We start from the raw sequence: 23,985 nt of genomic DNA, 5'->3' as shown, positions 1-23,985 counted from the left end.
CATTTTACCACTAAAACAATTCGACGTTGGTAACTATTTTCTTTTTGACAAAAAATGTATATAACATTGATAAAAATATATATTTTAACCACATAACTCTCAGCCTAGTGATCATGCACTAAGAATTAAGTTATATTTGTGAAGGATGTTATTATCAGGTGTTCAGTCTTATTCCAAAAAAAAACCAGAATTATTAGAACTTTTTTTTAAGAAAACGGATTAATATCTTTCATCTACTATATTAAAATAAAGTTCTAAATTTATCTAGCACAAAAGTTGTCATTAACTTTTGGACTCTTTCAAGTCTGTTAGAAAAATACATAATTTATGGACCATTTAGTTTAATACACTATAATCTAATTATTATTATATATATATATATATATCTCACTTCTTTTATAAACCAAATCAGCCAATTTAAATTAAACCAGCATCTAATCTCTTATAAGTAAATCAAATTAAAATATCTATACACAACCTCTCATTAAATCCTTTATATGTTAAATTGTATTTTGTTAATACATGTATTTCATCCAAAAACTAATTAGTTAGTCCAACTTTTTTTATATTCTAGGTAAATCCATAAAATTTTGGTTCATATATATTTTTATCTTTTTAAAAACTACAATAATTAGGATACGAATTTGTCATATATATTAATTTACATAGTTGAATTTAATACTGTAAATAAATAACATTTAATAATTAATATTTAAAAATAATATTGAAAATTATCGTGTTTAAAAAATATTAATTTACAACTAAAACATCTAAAACTAAAAGAAAAAAAACATAATGTACAAAATCTTAATTATTTTCATAAAAAGAAAATAACCATGTACAGCATACTTATAGCCCCATCACAATTCAATATATACACGGACATGTATTGTATACATGTAAATTACATTAAAATATTATATATGTATATTATATACCACCAAAATATATAGAAAAAAAATTATCCGCGCACAAGTCAACACTAACCTTTATCATAAACCAAAGAAAAAGGTAAAATCAAATAATATAATCTCAAACCATTATTACGAATATGTATCGTGTTTATCATAAAAAATTTAAAAGCAATTGAAGTACAAATAAAATTAAAACATAGATACAAATCTATATTTTATTTTTAAAAATTTATAAAATTGTTCTGTCCTTGAAAAAGGCGGGTCAAAATGAGAGAAAATAAGTAAGCGTGGAGAAAGATGGTATAGATGAGAGATATGAGAGAGATGAGAGTGAAGAAGAAGAAGATGAAAAGAAAATTACTAGAAAAGAAAAAAAGAAGAGGATGAAGAAGATCTAGAGAGAGAGAGAGAGAGGAAAATAAATAAATAAATAAATCTCAATCTTCAGATATAAGTTAATCCAACAATTCATAAGTGTGATCCATGTAAATGAATCTGATTGGCCAGATCAATTATCATCTTACCATCTAATAAAATACTTAATTTCATGAAATATATACGAGATGGTGACTTATAGGAACATCACGACTGACTTATACTGTTCAGATATGATATAGAGTTTAAGGTATATGATTTAGGGTATATGAGCTTTAAGTATGTCCATTAGAAAATATAAGAAAATACATACATGAAGATGCAACTACATTGTATATGGTTTACTTTATATGATTTAGGGTTCAAGATGAAGTTAGAGTCTTGTAAGTAAGTAATTGTATAAGTAACTGTAAGTGAATATATATCTCAATATCAAATTAGATTCTCAACTTGAAAATTCAAGAAACTACACATATTCAGTTAATTTATATTCACTTGTTATTTATAAGAGGAGTTTCAATATAACTTTTTAAAGTACTTTTTTTTTTTTTTTTTTTGTCAAAAGTACTTCAATTTCCATTTTCTGACTTTGGGGTATGTTTGAGGTATGCCTGAGTTAAATAAACGATACGGCTGAGTTGACAATGACAAAGTTATATATATACAATTTTTTTTAATTTTTAGAGTACGTTTGAAGTATAGATGGGTTATATAAACGACATAGCTGAGATATATAAACGACACGGCTGGTTGTGTAAACATAGAATAAGTCAAACAAAATGCACGGCTGAGTTACGTTTCTTGCAGAGAAAACACAAAATACATGTTTGATGTACCACTCTGGTGATAACTTATCCTTGTCTCCAAGCTTCATTGAACTTCTCCGCATCGTCTCTATTTTGAATTTGTCACTTCTCTTCATCTCCTCAATTCTCTTCTCGTTCAAGCTTCTATGTCACTCAGATCTAAAAAAAAGATTGGATTATCCAAATCTGAGAATCAAATCACAAACAATACAAAATCTAAAAAAGAGTGAAAGATATACCTCAATCTTCTTTTCTTCTTCTCACGTGGCCTTTCATCAAACAACCATATTCATCATAATTCACCATCGAGAATCTTGTTTCTTCCAGCAAAGTAAATGATGTCCATCATACACTCGACAAACTTCAATGAATTCACCCCACATAGCTTATTTGGGTGTTTTTGGAATGTATGTATATTTCGAAACGCAAACTAATTATAGCTAGATTTTCGGAGATTGGTAGAAAGTAGCTCAGCCACAACTGCATATACAAATCAGTCGCAATAGAAAACTAACTCGGCTACAACATAAATAAAACTCAGCCACAGACTCGAAAAACTCAAAGTACAGTAAACATATTGGAGAAGACGATTTCAGAAAAAAACGCTTGCAGAGAAGATGACTGCGGAGAAGATGATTTCAGATAATGATTTTTTTTTCAAGAACAGAGGTTTTAAGTTAAACGTCTTTTAACTGAGATCATTAGTGACATGGATTTGCTTATAATTTTAATCATTTTTATTATAAATAATCACAATTAAAAAACTAACAAATATGTTTATTGTTATTTATTAGGGATTTACCAACATTTGAGTAATTTTTAGAAGATGTATGATATCTTAGTAATATCACAATTTTTCTTACTGATTGAATAATTATTTCATAAAAATAACCACTTTAAAAAATTAATTAATTTCAAAACTAAATTGTGCTTGGTTTTGATTTAAAACGTAAACATTTAGGATTAGTAAATTTGGACTTATTCTTGGGTTCACAAACCAATAAAATTGTGTCATTTAAGATTCAGTATCTTTAAAAAAAGAAACAAAATATTATCGAATTATATTATACTTTCAAAATAAAAATTAAATAAAAATTATACTAATCACAAAAACAAAACTTTTTAATCTGAAAAAAAATATTTTCAAAAACTATTTTTAACGCTCCTAACAAACATTAAATCTTAGACTTTTGGATAAATCTTAAATTTTAAGATTTATCCAAGAATTTCGGATTTACCCAAGGATTTAGGGTTTACCCAAGGGTTTAAGGTTTATGATTAGGATTTAGGGTATAGTTTTTTGTTGATTGTGTTATAAATAGTTTTTTAAATCAAAGTTTTATAATTTATCGAAAGGTTTACTAAAGGATTTAGGGTTTAACATTTAGAGATTAGTGTATTTTTTTGTGTTATTAATTTTTTTTTGAAAAAATACTTATTTTTTGCATTTAGTATTATTTTATTTATTTTTTACTTTATTCTTTATTTTTAAAACGTAATATAATTTGGCAATATTTTGTTTTCTTTTTTCAAAAGAGGTCAAATTTGAAATAACTGAATCCTATTGGTTGGTGAATGTATAGGTTCACCAAAAAACTAAAAAAATAATCATTATTATCATTTCGTGTCATGGGTATTTTAGTAATTACGTTCGAAGTGGTTTATACTAAAGTGTTTTCAAGAATGTACAGATTTGCCGTTTCTTATAACCGTAAATTTAAAATTTGAAAAGTTAAGTGATTAGCACCGGGGATAATATAGATACTTCACAACAATTGTAACCGTTTAGATGTTCGTCTAATCGTCTCTCTCAACCTGAAGGCTGAAGCACATACAAGGGTAGACCTCTCTCGTTCTCTCGAATCTCCTCCTCTCTTAAATTTGTTCTTCTAATCGCTTTCGTCTTTCCTCAAATTCTCCGATTTCAATTTCTACGGTCAGGATCAATCCGGTGGTGGATCAGCCCGTGAATTTAGATCTGAGCCGTCGCTCTACACGGTAGCGCCTCCGGAGTAACAGGAACGATTCCGATTAGGCTGAAAAATCAGGTAAAAACTCTCTCTCTCTTTTTCACACTCTTTTTCTGCAAATTTAGAACCATTGATGATAATGCATGACTTCATACTAAAGATCGCCAGTTCGTGCGCTCTGTATTCTAACGTTTTAGGGTTTCATAAAAAAAAAAGATATAGGGATTTTTAATTTACTGTGATGACTTGCGTTTAATCATGACGAACAAAAAAAAGCTTTTTTAATTAATTATTATCCTGAGATTTGTGGTTCAATTAACGCCATCTACTGTTAGCTTGCGTTTAATCATCACGAACAAAAAAGCTTTATTTAAGTATTCGTTATCCTTTTTGCACTATCTTTTATGTATTGCTGATTAAACAATTCAGTCTCAGCCTCAGGAAGATAGAAACGAGACTTTAACCATGAATCCTGAATAGTAAGTCTCTTCTCTTCTCGTGATTTGATTGCATCTTATATGATTTTGGATCGATTTTACCCGAATGATTTTTCTTTTCGAATTTTGGTTTTCATGTGGTTTGAATTGTCGGTTTTTGCTTTGGATCTATATGTAGGTTTCTGTATTGAATCTACTCAATTTTGTGTTTGATCGATTTTCAATTAGGATCTTACATAGATTGGATCTATGGGAAATTTTTGACGTTTCTGTTGATTCGAGGAGGCTGTGACTTAATAATAATAATACCTTTGATCTCGTTCTCTCTCGTGGTTTCGATTTTTATGCGAACAAACATATCTTTCAGATTAATAACATTATTCTTAATTAATGATGTGTATTCTGATCAGTGACTATCTGTTCAAGCTTTTGCTTATTGGTGATTCTGGTGCTGGCAAATCTTGCTGGCTTCTAAGGTTTGCTGTAAGTTAACTCTTTACTTTCTTTCTCCAGATGATGAATTGTTCTTACATATGTTTATTTCTCTTTTTAACATTGTACACAAGTAACAATCTAATAATGCGTCTTCTTGTTCATTACTTGTTTCTCCAAACTATATCACTAGTTAGTTCAATGGCTAGTTCTCAGTTTTAACATTGTACACAAGTAACAATCTAATGTGTCTTTCAAGTTTAATTCTTTGTTTCTCAAAAATTACTAGTCAGCTCAATGGCCGCTTTGTTCTCAGACTACACATTGTTGCTCTTTCCGTGCTTTTAATTTGATATCTCGAATTTGTGTGTACAGGATGATTCTTACATGGATAGCTACATCAGTACCATTGGTGTTGACTTCGTAAGCTTTCTCTTTTGACTAATATTGCATACAAGTATCAGTTTTGACTAATGTTTCATAAAATCCGCACAGTTGAACAGGACGGAAAAACGATCAAACTCCAGATTGTAAGTGTCCTTGACCTGCATATATGACATATTCATTTAAAAACTTGATACGTGTGTGTAATATAAACTCGTGGCAATGATCGTGTATACAGTGGGACACAGCAGGCCAAGAGCGTTTCAGGACTATCACCAGTAGCTTCTACAGAGTATGTGCTCTCTCTCCCTCACACACAAAACAATCATCTTCTCGTTAATATTAGACCCATCCTTTTGTTTCATCATCATTGGCTTTTCTTGGTAGGTCACCTATGACGTCACAGACCAAGAGAGCTTCAACAACGTCAAACAATGGCTGAATGAAATCGACCGTTACCCCAGTGAGAATGTGAACAAGCTACTGGTTGGAACAAAAACGATCTCACTTCACAGAAGGTTGTATCCACTGAGACAGCTCAGGTAATTAAACAAACCAAATGGTCCCTTTTGCATAAACCTGGTTGAAGTGATAATAAGAAAATTGGTTTCTCCACCTACAGGCTTTTGCAGATGAACTTGGGATCCCTTTCTTGGAAACAAGTGCTAAAAATGCAACCAATGTTGAAGAAGCTTTCATGTTTGTTTTAGATTCTACTTGTGTTCCCTGATAGTTAAACCTTTCACTTCCATAACCATTTTTTGTGGTTTCTGTTTGCAGAATGGCTAGCCAACCAGCTGGAGGTGCCAAGCCACCGACGGTCAATATTCGCGGACAGCCAGTGAACCAGCAATCAGGCTGTTGCTCATCTTGATTCTATTAGTCAAAGCTAAAGACTTACTATTCAGGATTCATTGACACGTTTCCTCACTACTTCATCATCAATAGGTAAGTTGTGAATTATTATTAGCTTTGATTTTTTGTTTTCTTTATCCTATTTGCACTATGTTTTATATATTGCTGATTAAACAATTCAGTCTCAGCCTCAGGAAGGTGGATTCTTAAGATTGGGAGATATAACGTTGTTAAGACAGTTTGGGTACGAGTCAAGTCCAACAAAGGTTACGCCTCTATCTCTCTCATACACACCCATACATACATAATACTATAACACAAAGTTACGAAACACACAAGATACTTGCAATTCATATACAAAAAGAAAAAGAAAACAGAACGCAAAACACGCATACACATCTTTAAACACAACAAAGCTATATTTTAAAAAAAACAGAATACAAAAGCACTCAGATACAACAAAACTCGAACGTACACACAAAAATGGTCAAAACAAAAACAGTCAACACTCATAAGTTCACATACCAGTAACTCAAACACAAACCTAAACAAAATACAGAGAAAACAATGCAAAAACCGGAAAAACTACACATTCAATAGTGTTTCTCGTTTCATTTTTGCATATGATATTGTTTCACAAGAATCAAGTAATTCACTGGTCAAGCAACTAGCAGAAAAAGGTAATTTTCTTACAAAAAATACTTCTGCTTATTTGTGATTTGTGATGGATGAATATATCTTCAGTTTCTTTCGGAGGTTTCTATTTGTTAGGTCTTATAACATCATATCTCTTCTCATAACACTATTATCTCGTGAACAGGTTCTTGAGCTCAAGCTGCATCGAACAAAATTTTCGGAAGCAATACAGACTTCAACAGATTTCTTTTTTGCTTTGCTATAATTTGATAGAAATGGAGAATCCAAGTGAATAACGGGTAATCAAGTCATACTTTGCTTATCAATTAGACTCTTATGCTTAACTGTTTGATAAATTCAGGTCTCATTTGTAGTTTTTCATACATTCTTTCGGTATACCTCTACCAGGTATCTAATTATGCCTTCAAATCTCATTTGAAGCATAACTTTTTTTTTGCCTGTTTCCCTTTTTATGTGGCGATATGCTTTTCCCCTGGTTATGTTGTTTGGTTCCAGCTGTTTCATTTAGGCATCAGACTTGTTTACAACAGTACATCAGTGTGTGGGCTCAAGATCATGTACTGGTAGAGATCACTAAAACATTGTATGCTCTTCTTGACAATATAATATTCAATCTAAAAAGCCTACCTTTCTAGAAAACTAAGTAATTTATACGATGTGACAGGCTCAAGAAGTTTTGGTTGTTTACAACAAAGTATAACATGCCATTTACCAGTGTTTTTTTCTCCTTTCTCTTCTTTCCAAGATTTCATTCTCCATAGATGTGCACTAGATCAAGGTGTTATCTAAATCCACTACTACATGTTCTAACACATATGTAAACTTTATCATATTTTAGGTATTACTATGATTAGGTGTCCAGGAAAATGGTTCTTCTTCTTGTCTCTGCTATCAGGATGTTTAACATGTGTCTTGGATCTCTTCTTATGGTGGTTGCTGGGTATGTCCTACTGTTAAACCTTGAACCATAACCATTTATATTCCACTCATTGTTTTTTTGTATCGGTTCTTGAAAACATTAATCATCTTGTTGAAGGACAGAGAAATCTACAATTAACGATTGGAAGTCAAGGTTTTGACTGAAGTCTTCAAGCTATTCTTTAATCTCACGTGGAGTGAGAATGGAGTCAAAGACTTCAGACAGATCGTCGACTTGGAAAAAAAAAACACAGTGGGTCCCACACTCTCTTCCCTCTTCCTCCTCCTCAAATCTCTCTCTCTCCATTCTTCTGAGAACTCGCCGTTGATCGTCTCTGTTCTTGTTCGTTCCATCTTGTAAGAACATGGAAGCTGCTGGTCCGATGGTTGAGTTCGTGGCGGAATGGTCGGCCTCGGCGGGAACACTTCCTCCTCCTCCTCCTCCTCCGCCGCGCCGTTGACCACTACCTCAAGTCTCACGGCTTCGACGGCCTCTTCTCTCAGATCGAGGTCCTTCTTCCTTCGAATCTCTTTTACTTCCTTGAGTTCCCTTCAACTTCTTCATGTTTTTGTCCTTCTTTCCCTTCGCAGCTATCGTTCTCGGCTTCCAATTTGCGAGACCGAGACGTGACTTCAAAGGTTAATAACGTTTTGTACTAATAAATATGCGTCTTAAAAAGAAACTTTCCTTTTTTAATCTTTTTATATATTATACTTTTTGTTGTGTTGTGTTGTGTGTGGTATGGTATACGCAGAGCGACGCAATGGTGGTTGTTTATACGAAAGGAAGAGATGGAACAACACTCGCTGAATCTTTCCGTAGGGAAGTTGTTTTGAACTCTTTGAATCCTAGATGGATAACAAGTTCACGATTAGTTATCAGTTCGAGGTTGTGCAGACTTTGCTGTAAGTTGCTCAACAGAACTCATGAAAATGAAAGTTAAGTGTCAATACTTTATGACCTTTCTTTTTCTTCTTTTAGGTTTCGCCTCTATGACATTGATACTCAGTTTCAAAAATCAAAGGAGGAGGTATGTGTACAATCTCATTGTATGCTTGCTCTTACGTTAAATGATTTGTTGATTCCTTTTTAAGAAAATAAAAATTTCAGATGCTTAAGCTAGACGAGCAGCAGTTTAGTTGAATGCTTTTTTCTTTTCTTTTCTTTTGTTGATGGTATAGTTAAATGGGTGTCTCTTATCTCATGTTTAGTTGTGGCTCTACTTATTGTAGGTTGACCTTGTTCTCAGCATTGAATAATTTACAACGCTCTCTAGATAACTAAGAGATTTCAACCACTCTTATAGGTTTAAGAGTGGACTAGTGGAATGTTTCGAGAATTCTGAGACTGGATGAATTTGTGGATAGTAAGTCAATGTAACTGTTCTTTTTTTGTTTCTTTCTTTTCTTATGTATGTTGTTTCTGGAAAAACTATCCTCGCATGCTAACTTATTCAAGAATGCCATACGCTTTTAGCAGCCAAAAGAAAGTGACATAGCTTTTTGTGTTGCCATGTGCATAGGTTTTTATGTTGCAATAAACAGCGTTTTTGATCAAGCAATTTGACAAGGAATCTTGATGAACAACGAGGTAATCATCTCATACTTTTCTTATCAATTAAACTTATATGTTTGCATCAAGCTGATTTTAGGCTATTGATGTTCAAGATTGACTAATTTGGTTGTGATGCGCTAGTAACGCTATTAAGGATCTATATCTTCTGCTCCCACCTCCAGACAAAGAGCCTTTTATACTGCAAATGCAAATAAGGCATGGGTGCTTGGCAAAAGACCAGTCAATCTTCCAATAACTATGCGTATGAGAACCATTTTTCTTAGTCAATATAGTTTAGTTGTATGTTGAAAATTGTATTAACACGAAAACTGAGTATCTTACTATGTAATTTGCAGGTCGACATAACTTACTGCTGCTGGATCTATAAAGGTGACATCAACAAACCAAATCTCTCAGAAAGGTAAACTCGAGCATTTATTAAAAGTTCGAAGAGATTAGAAAGAACTATAGTTAGTGGCTTAGTGACTTAGTCGGTGGTGAAAAGGAAGTTGGTATCTGATTCTCTAAATAAATCTCCATTTCAGACTATATCACTTAAAGATGCAACTTGCTAGGGCTCAATTTTGCTTGAGTATTTTCGTCCACTTGAGAGAGCCAATCATTTTCTTATTACTTCTTTTAAAGGTAAGTTATTGTACTTGTTTCTTTGTCATATAGAGTCAAATGAAATAACTCTCTCTTTAATTGTTCTCATCTGTTTCTTTTCTTCGTGCAGGTGTTCAGATCTTTTGAGTTTTAGAAGCTGCAAAGGCAAATCATCAGTCCAGCAGAACCACTGAGAGTTGGGTGATGGAAATCTTTGTCTCTCTTCTCATGTGTAAACTACTTACACCACCAACTCACACAAATAAGACAACAACAAAAATGAAACGTCACGAACACTCAACAAATCACAAAAGCTAAGACAATCACAACATCTAACACAACACGTACCGAATTAAAAGAATTTCACAAACACTCAACAAAATCACAAAAGCTAACACAGTAAATACAGAAATAAATATCAAACAATATATCTCAAATTAAAAACTACACTATGCCACAGAATAAACTAAAAATTCGACCAAAAAAATGCAGCACGAACAAAACAAAACAACTTAACAATCACCACAAAACAAGAATTATCATGGGCACTTTTCTTTTCTCTATATGAAAGACTTGTATACTTCTTATTTTCCAGTTGAATGCTTCTTTTTATCTTACTTGATGTTTGTTGGATTAAAAAACTTGAGTTTTAATATCACCTAAATATTGTGCCAAAAATATGTAATGCACGATTTGTAAGGATACGTATAGGTTGTTTCATTTTTATATCAATTTTATTGTTTATTTTAAGATTCAGTGCAACATATGAGTCTGTATATTGATGACAAAAAAAAAATTAAGATACAGTGCAACTATCTTGTAAATGTATATGATTTGTCAAAAAAAAAATTGTAAATGCGATTACTAATAATATATTCTACAGTAACTTTGTATCATCACCATTCAGTACACATGTTTTCCTTGTAAATACAATACAAATTTTGACACTTGTACTCTACTTTTATCTCTGTGATTGTAACCTTTGTATTTTGATATGATTTTTTTATTAAACAACAATACCCTTGTATACAAAAGATGTTTGGGAAAAAAGAAAAGAGGCATAGTGACTTTAGTTTTAAAACATAGAGTGGATAAAACACAGAGCAAAGGGGTTATGGGTTTGATGTGACTTTTTGAAAGAGTAAATACAAAGGAATTTGTTCGATTGCAACTGTTGCAGACAAAAACTTTATCATGTCTTCTTGTATTTGGAATAGTCGATTCAGAGAAAATGGTTTCTGAAACAACTAAAGGTTGTCATTGCTAATGATCATCATTTTAATTTTATTTTGGACAGAGATGAGTTCATTGATAAGGAGCTTGTGAATGTGTAACCAATAGATAGACATGGTATTTGTATTCATCATTTGTTGAATAAAGTAGTAACATATTTTAAGGATTTCAAATGCTTTGAAGTTTTATGGAATTGCTGATTTTGAAAAAAAATATTCGCTAATGTCTTTAATATCAGTCTGGCAATTGAAAATTATTTAAGAGAGAAAGATGTGCAAAAATGTGATAGATGTCTATTTCTTGGATACATATATGTACATAAGGACAACTAACCCTACTAAATTTATTAATTTTGCTTTGTGTTCATCGAGTGTGAGTATCCAATAATTCTTTTGTTGGATAGTATTAGAAAAATGTTGATACTGTTTTTTCTAAACGTAAGAAACTGGTTTCAAAACATATGTATCCTGTGACCAAAGATGCGAAGAAAAAATTTCAATACATATGCATACTCTAAAGGGTTTCTCTAAAAGAAAGAGAGGCTTAGACCATCTTTATCGGTGGCTATAAGCACGTATCTTAACATTATTGTGCTTAAAATTAAATCAAAATTAGAGAAATAAAAGAGGGACGTTAACTAAATAAGAACTTTTCTTCTCCCGTCCTTGGAGCACGTGTCATGACGTGAAGACCGAACGGTCTTCTTCCTCCTCTCCTCTCCTCTCTCTCCAATCCTTCGATCTCCTCTCCTTTCTCTCGGCTTCTCTCTTTCTCTTGAGGCGTGTTCTTCTCTCTCTCGACGAATCTGGAGTTCTCGTTTCCTGTCGAAATCTGGGTTTGGAGTTCCTCGTTTCCGGTCAGAATCTCTCAGCTTGGTGTTCTCTCGAGCTCTGGCTCTCGATTTTTCTCTATCGGGTTCGTTCCACATGATCCCTTCCTTCTCAGAAACTCCACTGGTCCGACACAAGACCGAGCAAAGTTTGAATCTTTCTTTCTGATGGTCAGGTTATTAATCATCTGTCTTCTTGACTTTGTGCTCTCTCTGGCAATTTGGTTTGATTGCAATTGGTGTTTCCTGTTTTAGAATTGTTTACAGATCGCGTTAATGGATCATCATGGTGTTGTGGCTTAATTTTGATTTTGTTGTAGAAGAAAAAAACGTTTAGTCTATAAATTCATGGGTTTTGTTTCTGATTTGGTAAAGCTGTCAACTTTGATTATATCTCTGGCAAAGAGAAGGTTATTTACATGTAAATGTTCTCAGTGTAGTGTTTGTTGTTGGATCATGTCTCTCTATGTTCTTGAACATGTGTATTTAAGGTGTAGTTTGATATTGATCAATCGATACTAGCGTCAATATTGTCCGAAGCAAGCATGATCATGTTTGGTGAATTGTAACTTGTCACTTGAAGTATTCCAAGTTTGGTCTTGTCTTTCATTTGGTGTTTGGTTTATATTGAACTAAACTGTTTGCATTTGACATTGCTTGAAGTAATAAAACGAGAAACTTCTGTTAAAATGGATTATTTGAGTTTGTTGGTTCTGTCTTTTGATGTCATTTGCCATCACTAATCGTAAGTGATATTTTATACTTCTTGGTTTCTATAGCCTTCTTTTTCGTTGTTAATTTTATAGTTCTGTGCTGTTTCTTTGGTATTAGGATACGAGATCTTGAGAGCAAGAGTGCTGTCGAGGATTTGAAGGTTGATCTCAAGGCTGAAGCTGAGAAGGCTGATCCATCTGTCGGAACCGGAAACAAGACATAGGTAATGACGGTAGAAGCCTTGCTACTCTCTTCAATCCTCTATCTTTTAGTTTCATTCCATGTATTGATAATGTTCAGTTTTTTTCTCTGGCAAAGACTAGCCTTGAATGTATGAATGTTTATAAACCTTTGTGTTTTAAATTGAATGAAAGAAATAGTTGACAAAAAAAATTAACCTTATTAACCTAAGAAACAACTCAAGTCCCACCAATAATCACCATATTACATAAAACTTCTTAACAATGTCCTAACCATAACAATAATAATAAAAAATTATAAGGACTCAAATTTTGGTCCCTGCGATAAAGATGGTCTTAGAGAAAATCTGATTTAGGGTCTGGTTTTAGTTTGGGCTTTTGTTTTTTATTTTTATTCCCTTTTATTTCTAATTAAAAATAATATGTAAAACTAGTTTAATTGTGTCTTGTTTGATTAATTAAAGACTATTTTTTGGTTTAACACAATTATTATACTATAATAACAAATTAAATTTGGTTTTATATTAAAGGGACAAAGAGTGTCTTTTTCATGTTGTTCTATTTTGAATTTTTTTCCAAAAGAATTGTTCAAAATAACAAATTGAGTATTAGAAAAAAATAATACACCAATACTAAAATCATTGGTTGGACATATTTCAGTTCCCTTGAGGGCTTCACAAGGCCAGTTGTAGAACAACCCCATCATTATAACAAAGGAAAATAAATAAAATTATAAATTCAGCTAACCATAATTTTAGCGAGTTAATTTGAAAACCATCTGATTAACCAAAATTTTCAGAAGAAATTAGGGCTTTCATCCAGTAATATATCACCAATCTGTCCACCAAAATCCTCAAACAGCCACTTCTCGAACAAAGACCATTGACTTTGGTTACTGCATCCAGTTATGTCTGGTTTGGTCTCATGATCAGGTGAAACTCCAGCCGAGTCACAATCTTTCAAGTGATCGAACCCTGAAAATGATTGAAATGGTCCTGCATAGTCCTTCTCGACATCACTTTTGATCACTTCTTTTGTCATAGAATCTGGAGATACCCTTCGATCCGGAGAGTTTTGAGTCTTTGGAGAGTTCTTCACCCACCCTTTGAGCAGTTTTGCTATATTCTCGGTGCTTGAGGCATAGGTGGTAGATGTTTCTTGCACCCGAAGAACCCCCCTAGCTGAGGAAATAGAACGTCTTGATTCAGCAGAAGAAGATGTTGCTGTCGTAGTGGCCGCCAATGTAATTATCGTTGATACTGCAGGAGACAAAGCCTCAGAGAGACCCTTCTTCGCCAAGTAAATATCGGTTTGAAGCCTTCTTTCCAATTGGCCTCTTGCGATGTTTGACTTGGAATTAGCAGAGGAAGACGATGGAGAAGAAGAGAGTGAGGAATTGTCTCTTGATTGATCAGGTTGTTGATGAGAATCTTGATTGGCTTTGTTGAGTTTCTTCTTCAAGTGAGTGTTCCAATAGTTCTTAATGTCATTGTCTGTCCTTTGTGGAAGATAAGAGGCAATTGCAGCCCATCCACACCAAATATTTGATAAGAGGCAATTGACTTTGAGGAAGCAAAAGTGTTTGTCAAGGTTGATGTATCAAAAACGTTACCGAAGGAGATAGACTTCACCTTGGAGGGGCAGGAGTTTACGGCTGAATTTTACTACCCATGGTTGCCTGCGAGGTGTAATCATTGTGAGAAGTGGGGTCACACTGAGAAGGTCTGTGGTTTGTCTAAGAGGGAAAGGAAGATGAAGGAGAGTGGTCTGAAGAAGAATAGTCCGCCTAAGATCAGAGATGAGCGGATATTGGAAGCGAGTAGTAACGTTAATGTTCAGCAAGAAGTGGTGGCTGAGCAGGTAACGAATGAAGCAAAAAAGGTTGTGAAGGAAGTTAATTCTGGTAGTGTAGAGGAGGGGAGTCATGTTGGTAGTGGAGAGAAAGGTAGTGAATGGGCTTTAGTCACGCCAGATAAAGCTGGTAGAGTTACACCGAAATCTTTGAAGAGAGATGAAGCTGTTATTCAAATCTCAGCATCAAAATTCACTGTTTTATCGTTGGATGAAATTGAAGAGGGGGAAATAGAAGTAACACAAGTGGAGGCAGAAGAGGAAAATTATCAGTTGGAAGAAGAAGGAGGTATGGAAGCTATGGAGAGTGACCTACTGGAGGATGAGATTTTGGAACAGAGATCTAAGGAGAAAGAGAAGTCAGTGGCGAAAAAGGGTGGGAGGAAAAATCAGAAGACCAAAACTCAAGAGGCTCTGCTGAAGGGTAAAAGGTCTTCTCGTCGAAATCTTTAAATATGGCTTGCTTCTTCTGGAATGTTCGTGGGTTTAACAAATCATTAAAACATTCCGTGGTTGCTGGTTGGTTGAATAATAAGGAAATGAAGTTTGGTTGTCTGTTGGAAACTCGGGTTAAGGAAAGGAAGTCGGAGAAGATCCTGAATGCAGTGCTTAAGGATTGGTCTGCAATAACAAATTATGAAGATAGTAGTGGTGGAAGAATTTGGGTGTTATGGAGAGATACAATACGTATGACTCCTGTATATAAGTCGGATCAGATGGTTACCTGTTTGGTTGAGTTGGAAGGAGAAGAAGAGTTCTTTTGCACTTGTATATATGCTAGCAATCAAGTAGAAGGGAGGAAGGTTCTTTGGGACGATTTGGCGCATCATCATAACTCTTCCAGCTTTAGAAATAAATCTTGGATGATTATGGGTGATTTTAACGAAATTCTCGATGGGGCAGAGAGTTCGAGGTTTGATAACATGAGTAGGATATCTTGTGGAATGAGGGAGTTTCAGAGTTTGGTTCTGCATTGTCAACTAACAGATTTGGGGTATCAAGGACCACTATATACTTGGTGTAATAAGAGGGAGGAGGGGGTTATTTGCAAGAAACTTGATAGGTTTTTGCTAAATGAAGTAGCGTTGAGAAGATTTAGTAATGCGTATTCAGTTTTTGAGCCTGGGGGGTGCTCTGATCATTTGAGGTGTAAGGTGCAGTTGTTTCCTCCAAATGAGAAGATAAGAAGACCCTTTAATTATGTAAATGCTGTTGCAAGTCTTCCTGAGTTTCTTCCGATGGTTGAGAGCTACTGGAGTAATACGGAGAGGTTATTTCACTCAACATCTGCGATGTTTAGATTTGCAAAGAAGCTAAAAAACTTAAAGCAACTGATCAGAGATTTGGGAAGAAATAAATTGGGGAATCTGACCAAGCGGGCAAAGGAAGCTATGGATATTCTAAGTGAAAAGCAGAAGAACACCCTGGAGAATCCTAGGGTGAGAGCAGTTCAAGAAGAGTCTGAAGCTTATGGGAAGTGGTTACATGTATCAACGTTGGAGGAAGATTTTCTAAAGCAGAGGGCTAAGCTGCATTGGCTAGACGTGGGGGATCAAAATAACAAAACCTTTCATCGTGCAATCAAAACGAGGCAAGCTCAGAATCTGATCAGGGAAATAAGAGATGCGAATGGATGTGTAAGGACAAAGCACTCAGAGATTAAGCAAGAAGCTGAGAAATTTTTCTCTGATTTGCTAAATCACAAACCAGTAAGCTATCAGGGGGTTGAGGAGGATGAGTTACAAGAGTTGCTTCGCTTCAGGTGTAGTTCTGAGGACTGTCGACATTTGGAAGAAGAAGTAACAGAAGAATAAATTCGGAAAGTCCTCTTTGCTATGCCAAATAACAAGTCCCCTGGCCCTGATGGTTATTCTGGCGAGTTCTATAAGGCTACTTGGTCTATTATCTCAAGAGATTTTGTGGTTGCTGTTCAATCAGTTTTCAAGTTTGGATTTTTGCCGAAAGGGGTCAATTCAACAATATTGGCTCTAGTGCCCAAGAAGCTGGACTCGATGGAGATGAAAGACTATCGGCCGATTGCATGCTGCAATGTTCTCTATAAGGTAGTCTCCAAGATATTGGCTAATAGGTTGAAGGTGCTTTTGCCAAGAATCATTACTGAGACCCAGTCAGCTTTTGTCCAAGGCAGGCTACTTATGGAGAATGTGCTACTTGCATCAGAGATAGTCAAAGGTTATCACAAGGATAATGTGTCTCCTAGGTGTGCGATGAAAATAGACATTTCAAAAGCATTTGATTCGGTGCAATGGGGCTTTTTGCTGAAATGTCTAAAGGTGTTGGGTTTCCCTGAGAAGTTTCTGCATTGGATTGAGTTATGTGTAACGAGCCCTTCCTTCTCGGTTCTAGTGAATGGAGATCTAGCAGGATACTTTCAAAGCTGAAGAGGACTCAGGCAAGGATGTTCCTTATCACCATATCTCTTTGTCTTATGTATGAATGTGTTGTCGCATAAGATAGACAAAGCTGTGATGGATGGGAAATTCAAGTTTCACCCTGCTTGTAGAAGTCTTTCTCTTACACATCTGTGCTTCGCGGATGACTTAATGGTGTTTGTAGAAGGGTCCAAGAGGTCAATAGAAGGAGCTCTCTCTGTTTTTGATGCATTTGAAGCATGGTCGGGGTTGAAAATAAGCTTAGAGAAATCCACCATTTATATGGCAGGGGTTTCTGCTGTTGAGAAGGTTAGCATATTAAATAACTTCCCGTTTGCAGTTGGAGAGCTTCCTGTAAAGTACTTGGGGCTTCCTCTCTTGACCAAAATCATGAGGAAACAAGACTATCTCCCGCTTGTGGAAGCCATCAGAAACCGCATATGTTCTTGGACTTGCAGTTTTTTATCTTATGCGGGGAGGCTCCAATTAGTAAAATCGGTGCTATTGAGTATCATCAACTTCTGGGCTAATGTCTTCCGCCTTCCTAGTTCTTGTGTTAAAGAAGTTGAGCAGATATGTGCTGCTTTCTTATGGACGGGTCCTATTCTTAAAACAACGAATGCGAAAGTTGCTTGGGGTGAAGTGTGTAGTTTGAAGAGTGAAGGGGGGCTGGGTATTCGTGACTTGAAGGAGGTTAACAAGGTGTATGGGTTAAAGCTGATATGGAGACTGTTAACTGGTGATTCATTGTGGGGAAAATGGATTAAAGGAAATGTTCTTAAAGGGAAGAATTTCTGGGAGGTTAACCACAAAATGCAGAGTGGATCATGGATGTGGAGAAAATTGTTAAAGCTTCGTGAAGTTGCTAAGTCTTTCTACAAAAAAGAAATTGGCAATGGTAGACACATTTCATTCTGGTTCGATGTATGGTCTGCTAAAGGAAATCTCTTTGAAATCCTTGGCCCGAGAGGGATAATTGATCTGGGTGTAGGAAGAGAAGAGACATTGGAGGGTGCAGTGTTAAATACCAGAAGAAGAAGGAGGCATCGATTGGAGATTCTTAATGATATTGAGGAAGAACTGTCAACCATCTCGTGTCTTTGGAAGCGAAAGTCAGGCTATAAGCAGTGTTTTTCTACTAAGGAGACTTGGTTAATGATGAGAGATAGCAAGCCAGAAGTAACTTGGGCGAAGAGTGTGTGGTTTCATAATGCAACTCCAAAATATGCTTTCATGGCTTGGCTTTCAGTCAAGAACAAAATGTCTACTTTGGATAGAGTTGCAAGATGGAGTCAGGGCATAGATACTACCTGTGTGCTTTGTAAAAATTCTCCAGAGTCTAGAGATCATCTCTTCTTTGGTTGTAATTTTCAGCTCAAATTTGGGAGCATCTTACCAAAGGGATACTGTGTGGTTCCTTCACTACTGTTTGGTCTGAGATCTTGGCCATTATATCGGATGGAAAGTGTGAGAAGAAGAGATTGTTTTGTGTGAGATATGCTTTCCAGATGGTGCTCTATGTTGTTTGGCGGGAGCGTAATATGATCAGACATGGGGAGAAAGGAATGCCACTTCAGGTGATTAAAAAGATGGTAGATAAGGGGATGAGAAACAAGATTACTTTGATGAGGCGAGAAGGTGTCAAAGGCATGGAGGGTCTTATGCAATATTGGTTTCAAACTAGATTGTAATTAGCTTTTTAGTAGCTTCAAAGCAAAAAGTATGCACTAGATTGTAAAAGGCTTTTTTGATTAATAAAATTTAACATTCATTCAAAAAAAAAAATAATAAATAAATAAATATTAAATGCCCTCTATTATTATTATTTTTTCTAATTTTATAAAATTGCGAGAGACAAAATTAGAGAAATAATTTTTGATTGAATGTAATTAGTTTAATTTAATTACCTATTGCCTAAGAGGGCTTGGAGATGGACAATCATATTTTCTTCATTTCCTGTGAAGTTGCCTCTTTTGATTCCTGGCCTTAAATAGTTTGTCCATCTAAGCCTACAACTCTTGCTGCATCTAAGCAACCCTGAATTTTACAAGAATAAATGAAATATCAAAAAAACCGACTAAATACTTAATTTATTAAATTTCAATAATTTTTCAATTTTTTTTTCAAAAAAAAATTAAATAGACTAAATAAATGGTTAATTAGCTAATTTTTAATTTTTAATTTTTTTTTTAAGTTCGGATCCGGGTATCCGCAGGTATTCGAATTTTAGTCCGGATATCCAAACCTCGGATATTCGGAAGGCTCGAATCCGGATCCGGATATCAATTTTACGGATCCGAGTATCCTGATATACCCAGGATACCTGGTCCGTCCTACCCCTACCTGCCATTATGAACATAATATGTCATTTTATAAACTTCAATCATATAATATCAATTGGGCACAAAATTTTATATTGATTTCTAAATTTCTTTAAAAAATAGAGTAGAAGTTAAAAAGAACATGTTACATTTATTTAAATAATATTAAAAATATTATTTTCGATATATCATTCTTAAATACAAGAAATTTTAAAAGTATATTATCACCATAATCTGCGCAAATTTGATTTAAAATCACCATAACTAGATAGACGAGATCTCATATATATATATATATATATATATATATATATATATATATTTTTTTTTTTTTCAAAATCAAATCTATACTAACTTGACTTGCACACCAATTAATCAATAACAATTTGCGCAATTTTTTAATAAATCATAATAATTAAATAGACGATATCTCATGTATATTTGAAAGTTTATTTTCTTTTCTAAAAAGAATATCCTCCTTATTTTCGCAAATTCATAATACTCAGTAATCCATCTACATTCATAATCTATATATCATATATTAGCGTTTGATACCAACTTCAACAGAATATGGTTATCAGAATTTCCAACCAAAATTATTAAATGGAAATAATAATTCAAAAATTATTAGTGGGTTATCCATATTATCTTAAAATATATGCAAGCTTTTAATTTTAAAAACATATGAATTTTTTTTGACACAAAAAAACATATGAAACTATATCTTAATTTTCCCCTCAAACTTATTATCTTAAAATATATCCATAAAATATTTGAACGGAATATATTGATAATATATATTTAATAAGATATAAATATATTTATAAGAAATTAAATTAACATTTTTATTATCAAATATTAGAAACAAAACATCTAACATTATACAGAAAATAACACTATTTACAACATTAACAATCTATGGACACGAGAAAAAAACACCATACAAACACTATTATGTAACAACGTCACAATTCAATATATCTTTGAAAACTTATTATTTACCCATCAATAATCATAAAAATACAATACAAATATATCATGCACTAATAATTGATTTAAAATAGATAAAACAATATCCGCGCTGTCCAGCGTGGGTTATAATCTAGTTTCCATTATAGGGACGATCTTTGTTTTCTGTAATCTGGATATTTTAAAGGTTTTATTGATAGTTTTATATTTTTGGATTCAGCGTTACTTAGAAATATGGCAAAAATGCGTGTCATGTTTCATTAAAATATACCTGTTGAATCTAAATAAAAAATCTATATTATTAAAATTGAAATACATTTGAAATTTGTTTAGAAACATGAATATGAATATAAAATGTACAATATTATTTCAAAATATAAATAACAGTATATTAAGAAAAATTGAGTTTACATTATTAAGAAAAATTAGAAATTCATTATTTATGAAAAACTATCTAGGTCTATTTTAAAATATACAAAAAGATCCAATCTAATTATCTAAAAAACAATTTTGTATAAAATAATCATAAAATAAAACTTAAATTTTATATAAATATATTTCAAATCACAATAATAATTTAAAACTTCAAAATATACATATATTCAAAATTGATATTTACTAAAATATTTTCTAAAAACCATTGACAAAATTTTTTTTCAATATATATAAGAAATATACAATACAAAGCCTAATTTCAAACACCGACTTAAATTATGGTTATTATATTTCATGTTAAGTTTTTAAAACATAATATATGTGATAGTTTATATGATCGTACATATAAAATACTATTAATTATATGATCATTTATATAAAGGTGCAAATAAAATACAATAAATTATATTATGATATATATGATATATAATAGTTACATAAAAAATAGCAACATATTTTTGAAAAAATATATCCGAACGGATCAAAGTCTATTCTATATTATTAAAACTGAAGTATTTTTGGTACTATCTAAAAACATGGATAACAGAATAAATGATTTTTTTGGAAACATGGATATCATATTAAATATTTCATTTTATTTACATATTTAGTCATTTCATTTACAATAAATTAAATACTTCCTTTTGTATTTCTTTTTATTCACAGATTTTACCACTGCATTTAAAATCAATGTAAATTAATTAATTACAATTGTTATTGTTTTTGTGGTGAAAATAAAAACAAAAAATGAAATATATAGTATTATATAATTTTTTAAAATATAGTATTACCTTATTTATTAAGTCAAATATAAGAAAACAAAATATGATACGATTAACAATAACTCATAGAAAAAATAATTAAAAAATAAAATTTTTGTATATTATTTAATTTTAAAATAAATTAACAAAAATAGATTAATATATGATTAGTAAAATTGTAAATATAATATTATGTACAAATAAAAATGTTATATCAAACATCTATATAAAATAATATATTCTACTATATATGTAATTACAAACCGTAGAAAATGTGCATAACTTTTTTTTATAAAGCCAGCAGTGAGTTTACGTTGAAGAAAATTAAATCAACTATTCAAGCGGAGATGCAAATTAGTTAGATGAAACATCTGCGCGGAGATGCAAATCAAGTTTTAGTAACACATTAAACTCTCTATGGATAACTTCTCTTCTTTTTTTTGAAACTATTTTTTTGGTGGCAACTTAAAAACAGACTAATGTAGACTCTGTGAACCAACTTGGTAGCTCTGAATTCATATGGACAACGAACGATAGTTGCTTCCTTGCACTGCGTGCTAGTTTGTCCACCTTTATGTTCTGCGTCCTTAGTATATGAATGAAGTCCGAATTGGTGAAACTCCTCTTCAAAATCTTAGTGTCTTCCAAATATTTTGCAAAGGCTGGCCATTCATCTGGTTCTGAAATCATCTTCACCAATTGTGAACAATCCGTTGCAAAAGTAACTGAAAATTGTCTGAGATTTATCATGCTTTCCATCGCTCAAATGAAAGATTCTATTTCCGAGTGGAGTGCTGACTGATTCGCCCTTGTATTTCCTAGCTCCTATCAATCCATCAAAACTTTCAAAAATGCTATACCACCCTTTGCGTGAAAGAAATTCCTCAATTTTCCATGAACTATCTGTATAACACCACCTGCCTGAGGTTGGTAGTATAGATCCTGGCTCTGGTCCTGAAGCACCATTTTGATTAGCTGTTCTTTTCTGAATTAATTTGAAGCCTACAATAATTTTTTCTCTGAATTAATTTGAAGCCTACAATAATTTTTCTCTGAATTAATTTGAAGCCTACAATAATTTTTTTTTGGAAAAAATCTTAAACATCCGGGAAAGATTTAATCATCCGGGAAACTTTGACGTTATACCCAATTCAAGCATCCGCAAAAGATTAGTTTTCCTTTAATTTTTCTTTAGAGCTTGGATTTCTAATGTAAAAATTTATTTTTCTCCAAATTTCATTAAAAGTAAATAGGGAGTAAAAATTATTCAATTCTATTTTATTTCTAATTTCATAATGAAATGAAATATGAAATTGGATTGAAATATATTTTACGCTATATCTACATTTATTTTATTTTGAAAGTAAAAAACTAAACATGTTTTACCGTCGCAAGGCATTAAGATTCACACGTTTGGGTTTTTTTCTCGTTTTGATAGACCTTGGAGCTTTTGACACGGGAAATGGGTATTCTTATGATGTATTATGAGAATGAAATCCACGTGTTTTACTATGGTTTGGTACTAGATGAAGAGAGATTATTGGATTCACCTTTTGGTTTATCAACGAACAAAATTTCGTTATTCATATTCAGTATTTTGGGGGTTAAATGGTGCAGTCCACGACAGGCCCACTCTCAGGTTTTCACATGGACATATTCGCAGTCATAATGAACATTACAATGTAACTTAGTTTCCGCAGTAGAAGAATCGAACCTGGAATGTATTTGCATCTAAGATTTGTCCACTACCATTAGACCACAAGGCCAGTTCATATTCAGTATCTTCTAAAAAAATATATTATTAAGTTATATTATATTTTTAAAAATAAAACATAAAAATAAATAAAAAATACTAATTGCAAACAAAAAAAGTTGTTAAAGATAAATATTTTCACTACCGCCAGCAAAAAACTAAACCTTAAACCCTAAATCCTAAACTATAAACCTTTGAACAAACCATGAACTATTGGATAAACCATAAACCTTTAGATAAATCTTAAGTCCTTGGGTTTAAGATTTATCCAAAAGTTTAAAGTTTATCCAATGGTTTAGTATTTAAGGTTTAGGTTTAGTGTTTTGCTGATTATGTTATAATTTTATTTTAAAATTTCAAATATTTATGATTTATCCAAGGACTTAGGGTTTACTAAGGATATAAGATTTAGGGTTTAGTGTTTTGGTGATGGTATTTTTTACATTGATTTCTTTTTTGCAACTACTATTATTTTTATTTTTTATAAAAAATATAATATAATTGACAATATTTTTTTTCTTTTTAACAGATACTGAATATGAAAAAGACGAATTATTATTGGTTGGTGAATCCACATATTCATCCTAAAAGGTGAATTGAAGAATTACTCTTTATTT

The 23,985-nt window shown here is 32.8% G+C and overlaps 2 protein-coding genes, 1 non-coding gene and 1 pseudogene across 3 annotated transcripts; 3 read left to right on the top strand and 1 right to left on the bottom strand.

Annotated features, from left to right (window-relative positions):
• The first annotated feature begins 3,799 nt into the window (after positions 1–3,799).
• On the top strand, positions 3,800–6,643 carry LOC130494527 (ras-related protein RABD2b-like; annotated as a pseudogene).
• A 787-nt stretch (positions 6,644–7,430) lies between these two features.
• LOC108832612 (uncharacterized) lies at positions 7,431–10,641 on the top strand. The gene is made up of 12 exons (XR_001946524.2): positions 7,431–7,770; positions 7,872–8,001; positions 8,111–8,258; positions 8,340–8,387; positions 8,504–8,654; positions 8,731–8,779; positions 9,056–9,115; positions 9,272–9,339; positions 9,445–9,565; positions 9,660–9,724; positions 9,849–9,948; positions 10,040–10,641. It is a non-coding gene; the product is annotated as an uncharacterized LOC108832612 (transcript).
• A 3,039-nt stretch (positions 10,642–13,680) lies between these two features.
• On the bottom strand, positions 13,681–14,481 carry LOC108832613 (transcription factor MYB30-like; the record flags this gene model as incomplete). Its single annotated transcript, XM_018606081.2, has 1 exon — positions 13,681–14,481. A coding segment is annotated over one exon (801 nt), but the record flags the coding sequence as incomplete, so codon positions are not given.
• Positions 14,482–15,191: 710 nt separating this feature from the next.
• Positions 15,192–16,550, top strand: LOC130494898 (uncharacterized). Its single transcript, XM_056985732.1, has one exon. It carries the CDS (start codon positions 15,192–15,194, stop codon positions 16,548–16,550), a length of 1,359 nt encoding a protein of 452 aa, XP_056841712.1.
• The last annotated feature ends 7,435 nt before the right edge of the window (positions 16,551–23,985 follow it).

This window comes from Raphanus sativus, chromosome 5, assembly GCF_000801105.2.
Source record: "Raphanus sativus cultivar WK10039 chromosome 5, ASM80110v3, whole genome shotgun sequence".
In the NCBI taxonomy this organism is placed as follows: Eukaryota; Viridiplantae; Streptophyta; class Magnoliopsida; order Brassicales; family Brassicaceae; genus Raphanus; species Raphanus sativus.
This window is presented reverse-complemented; position numbering and strand designations above follow the sequence as displayed.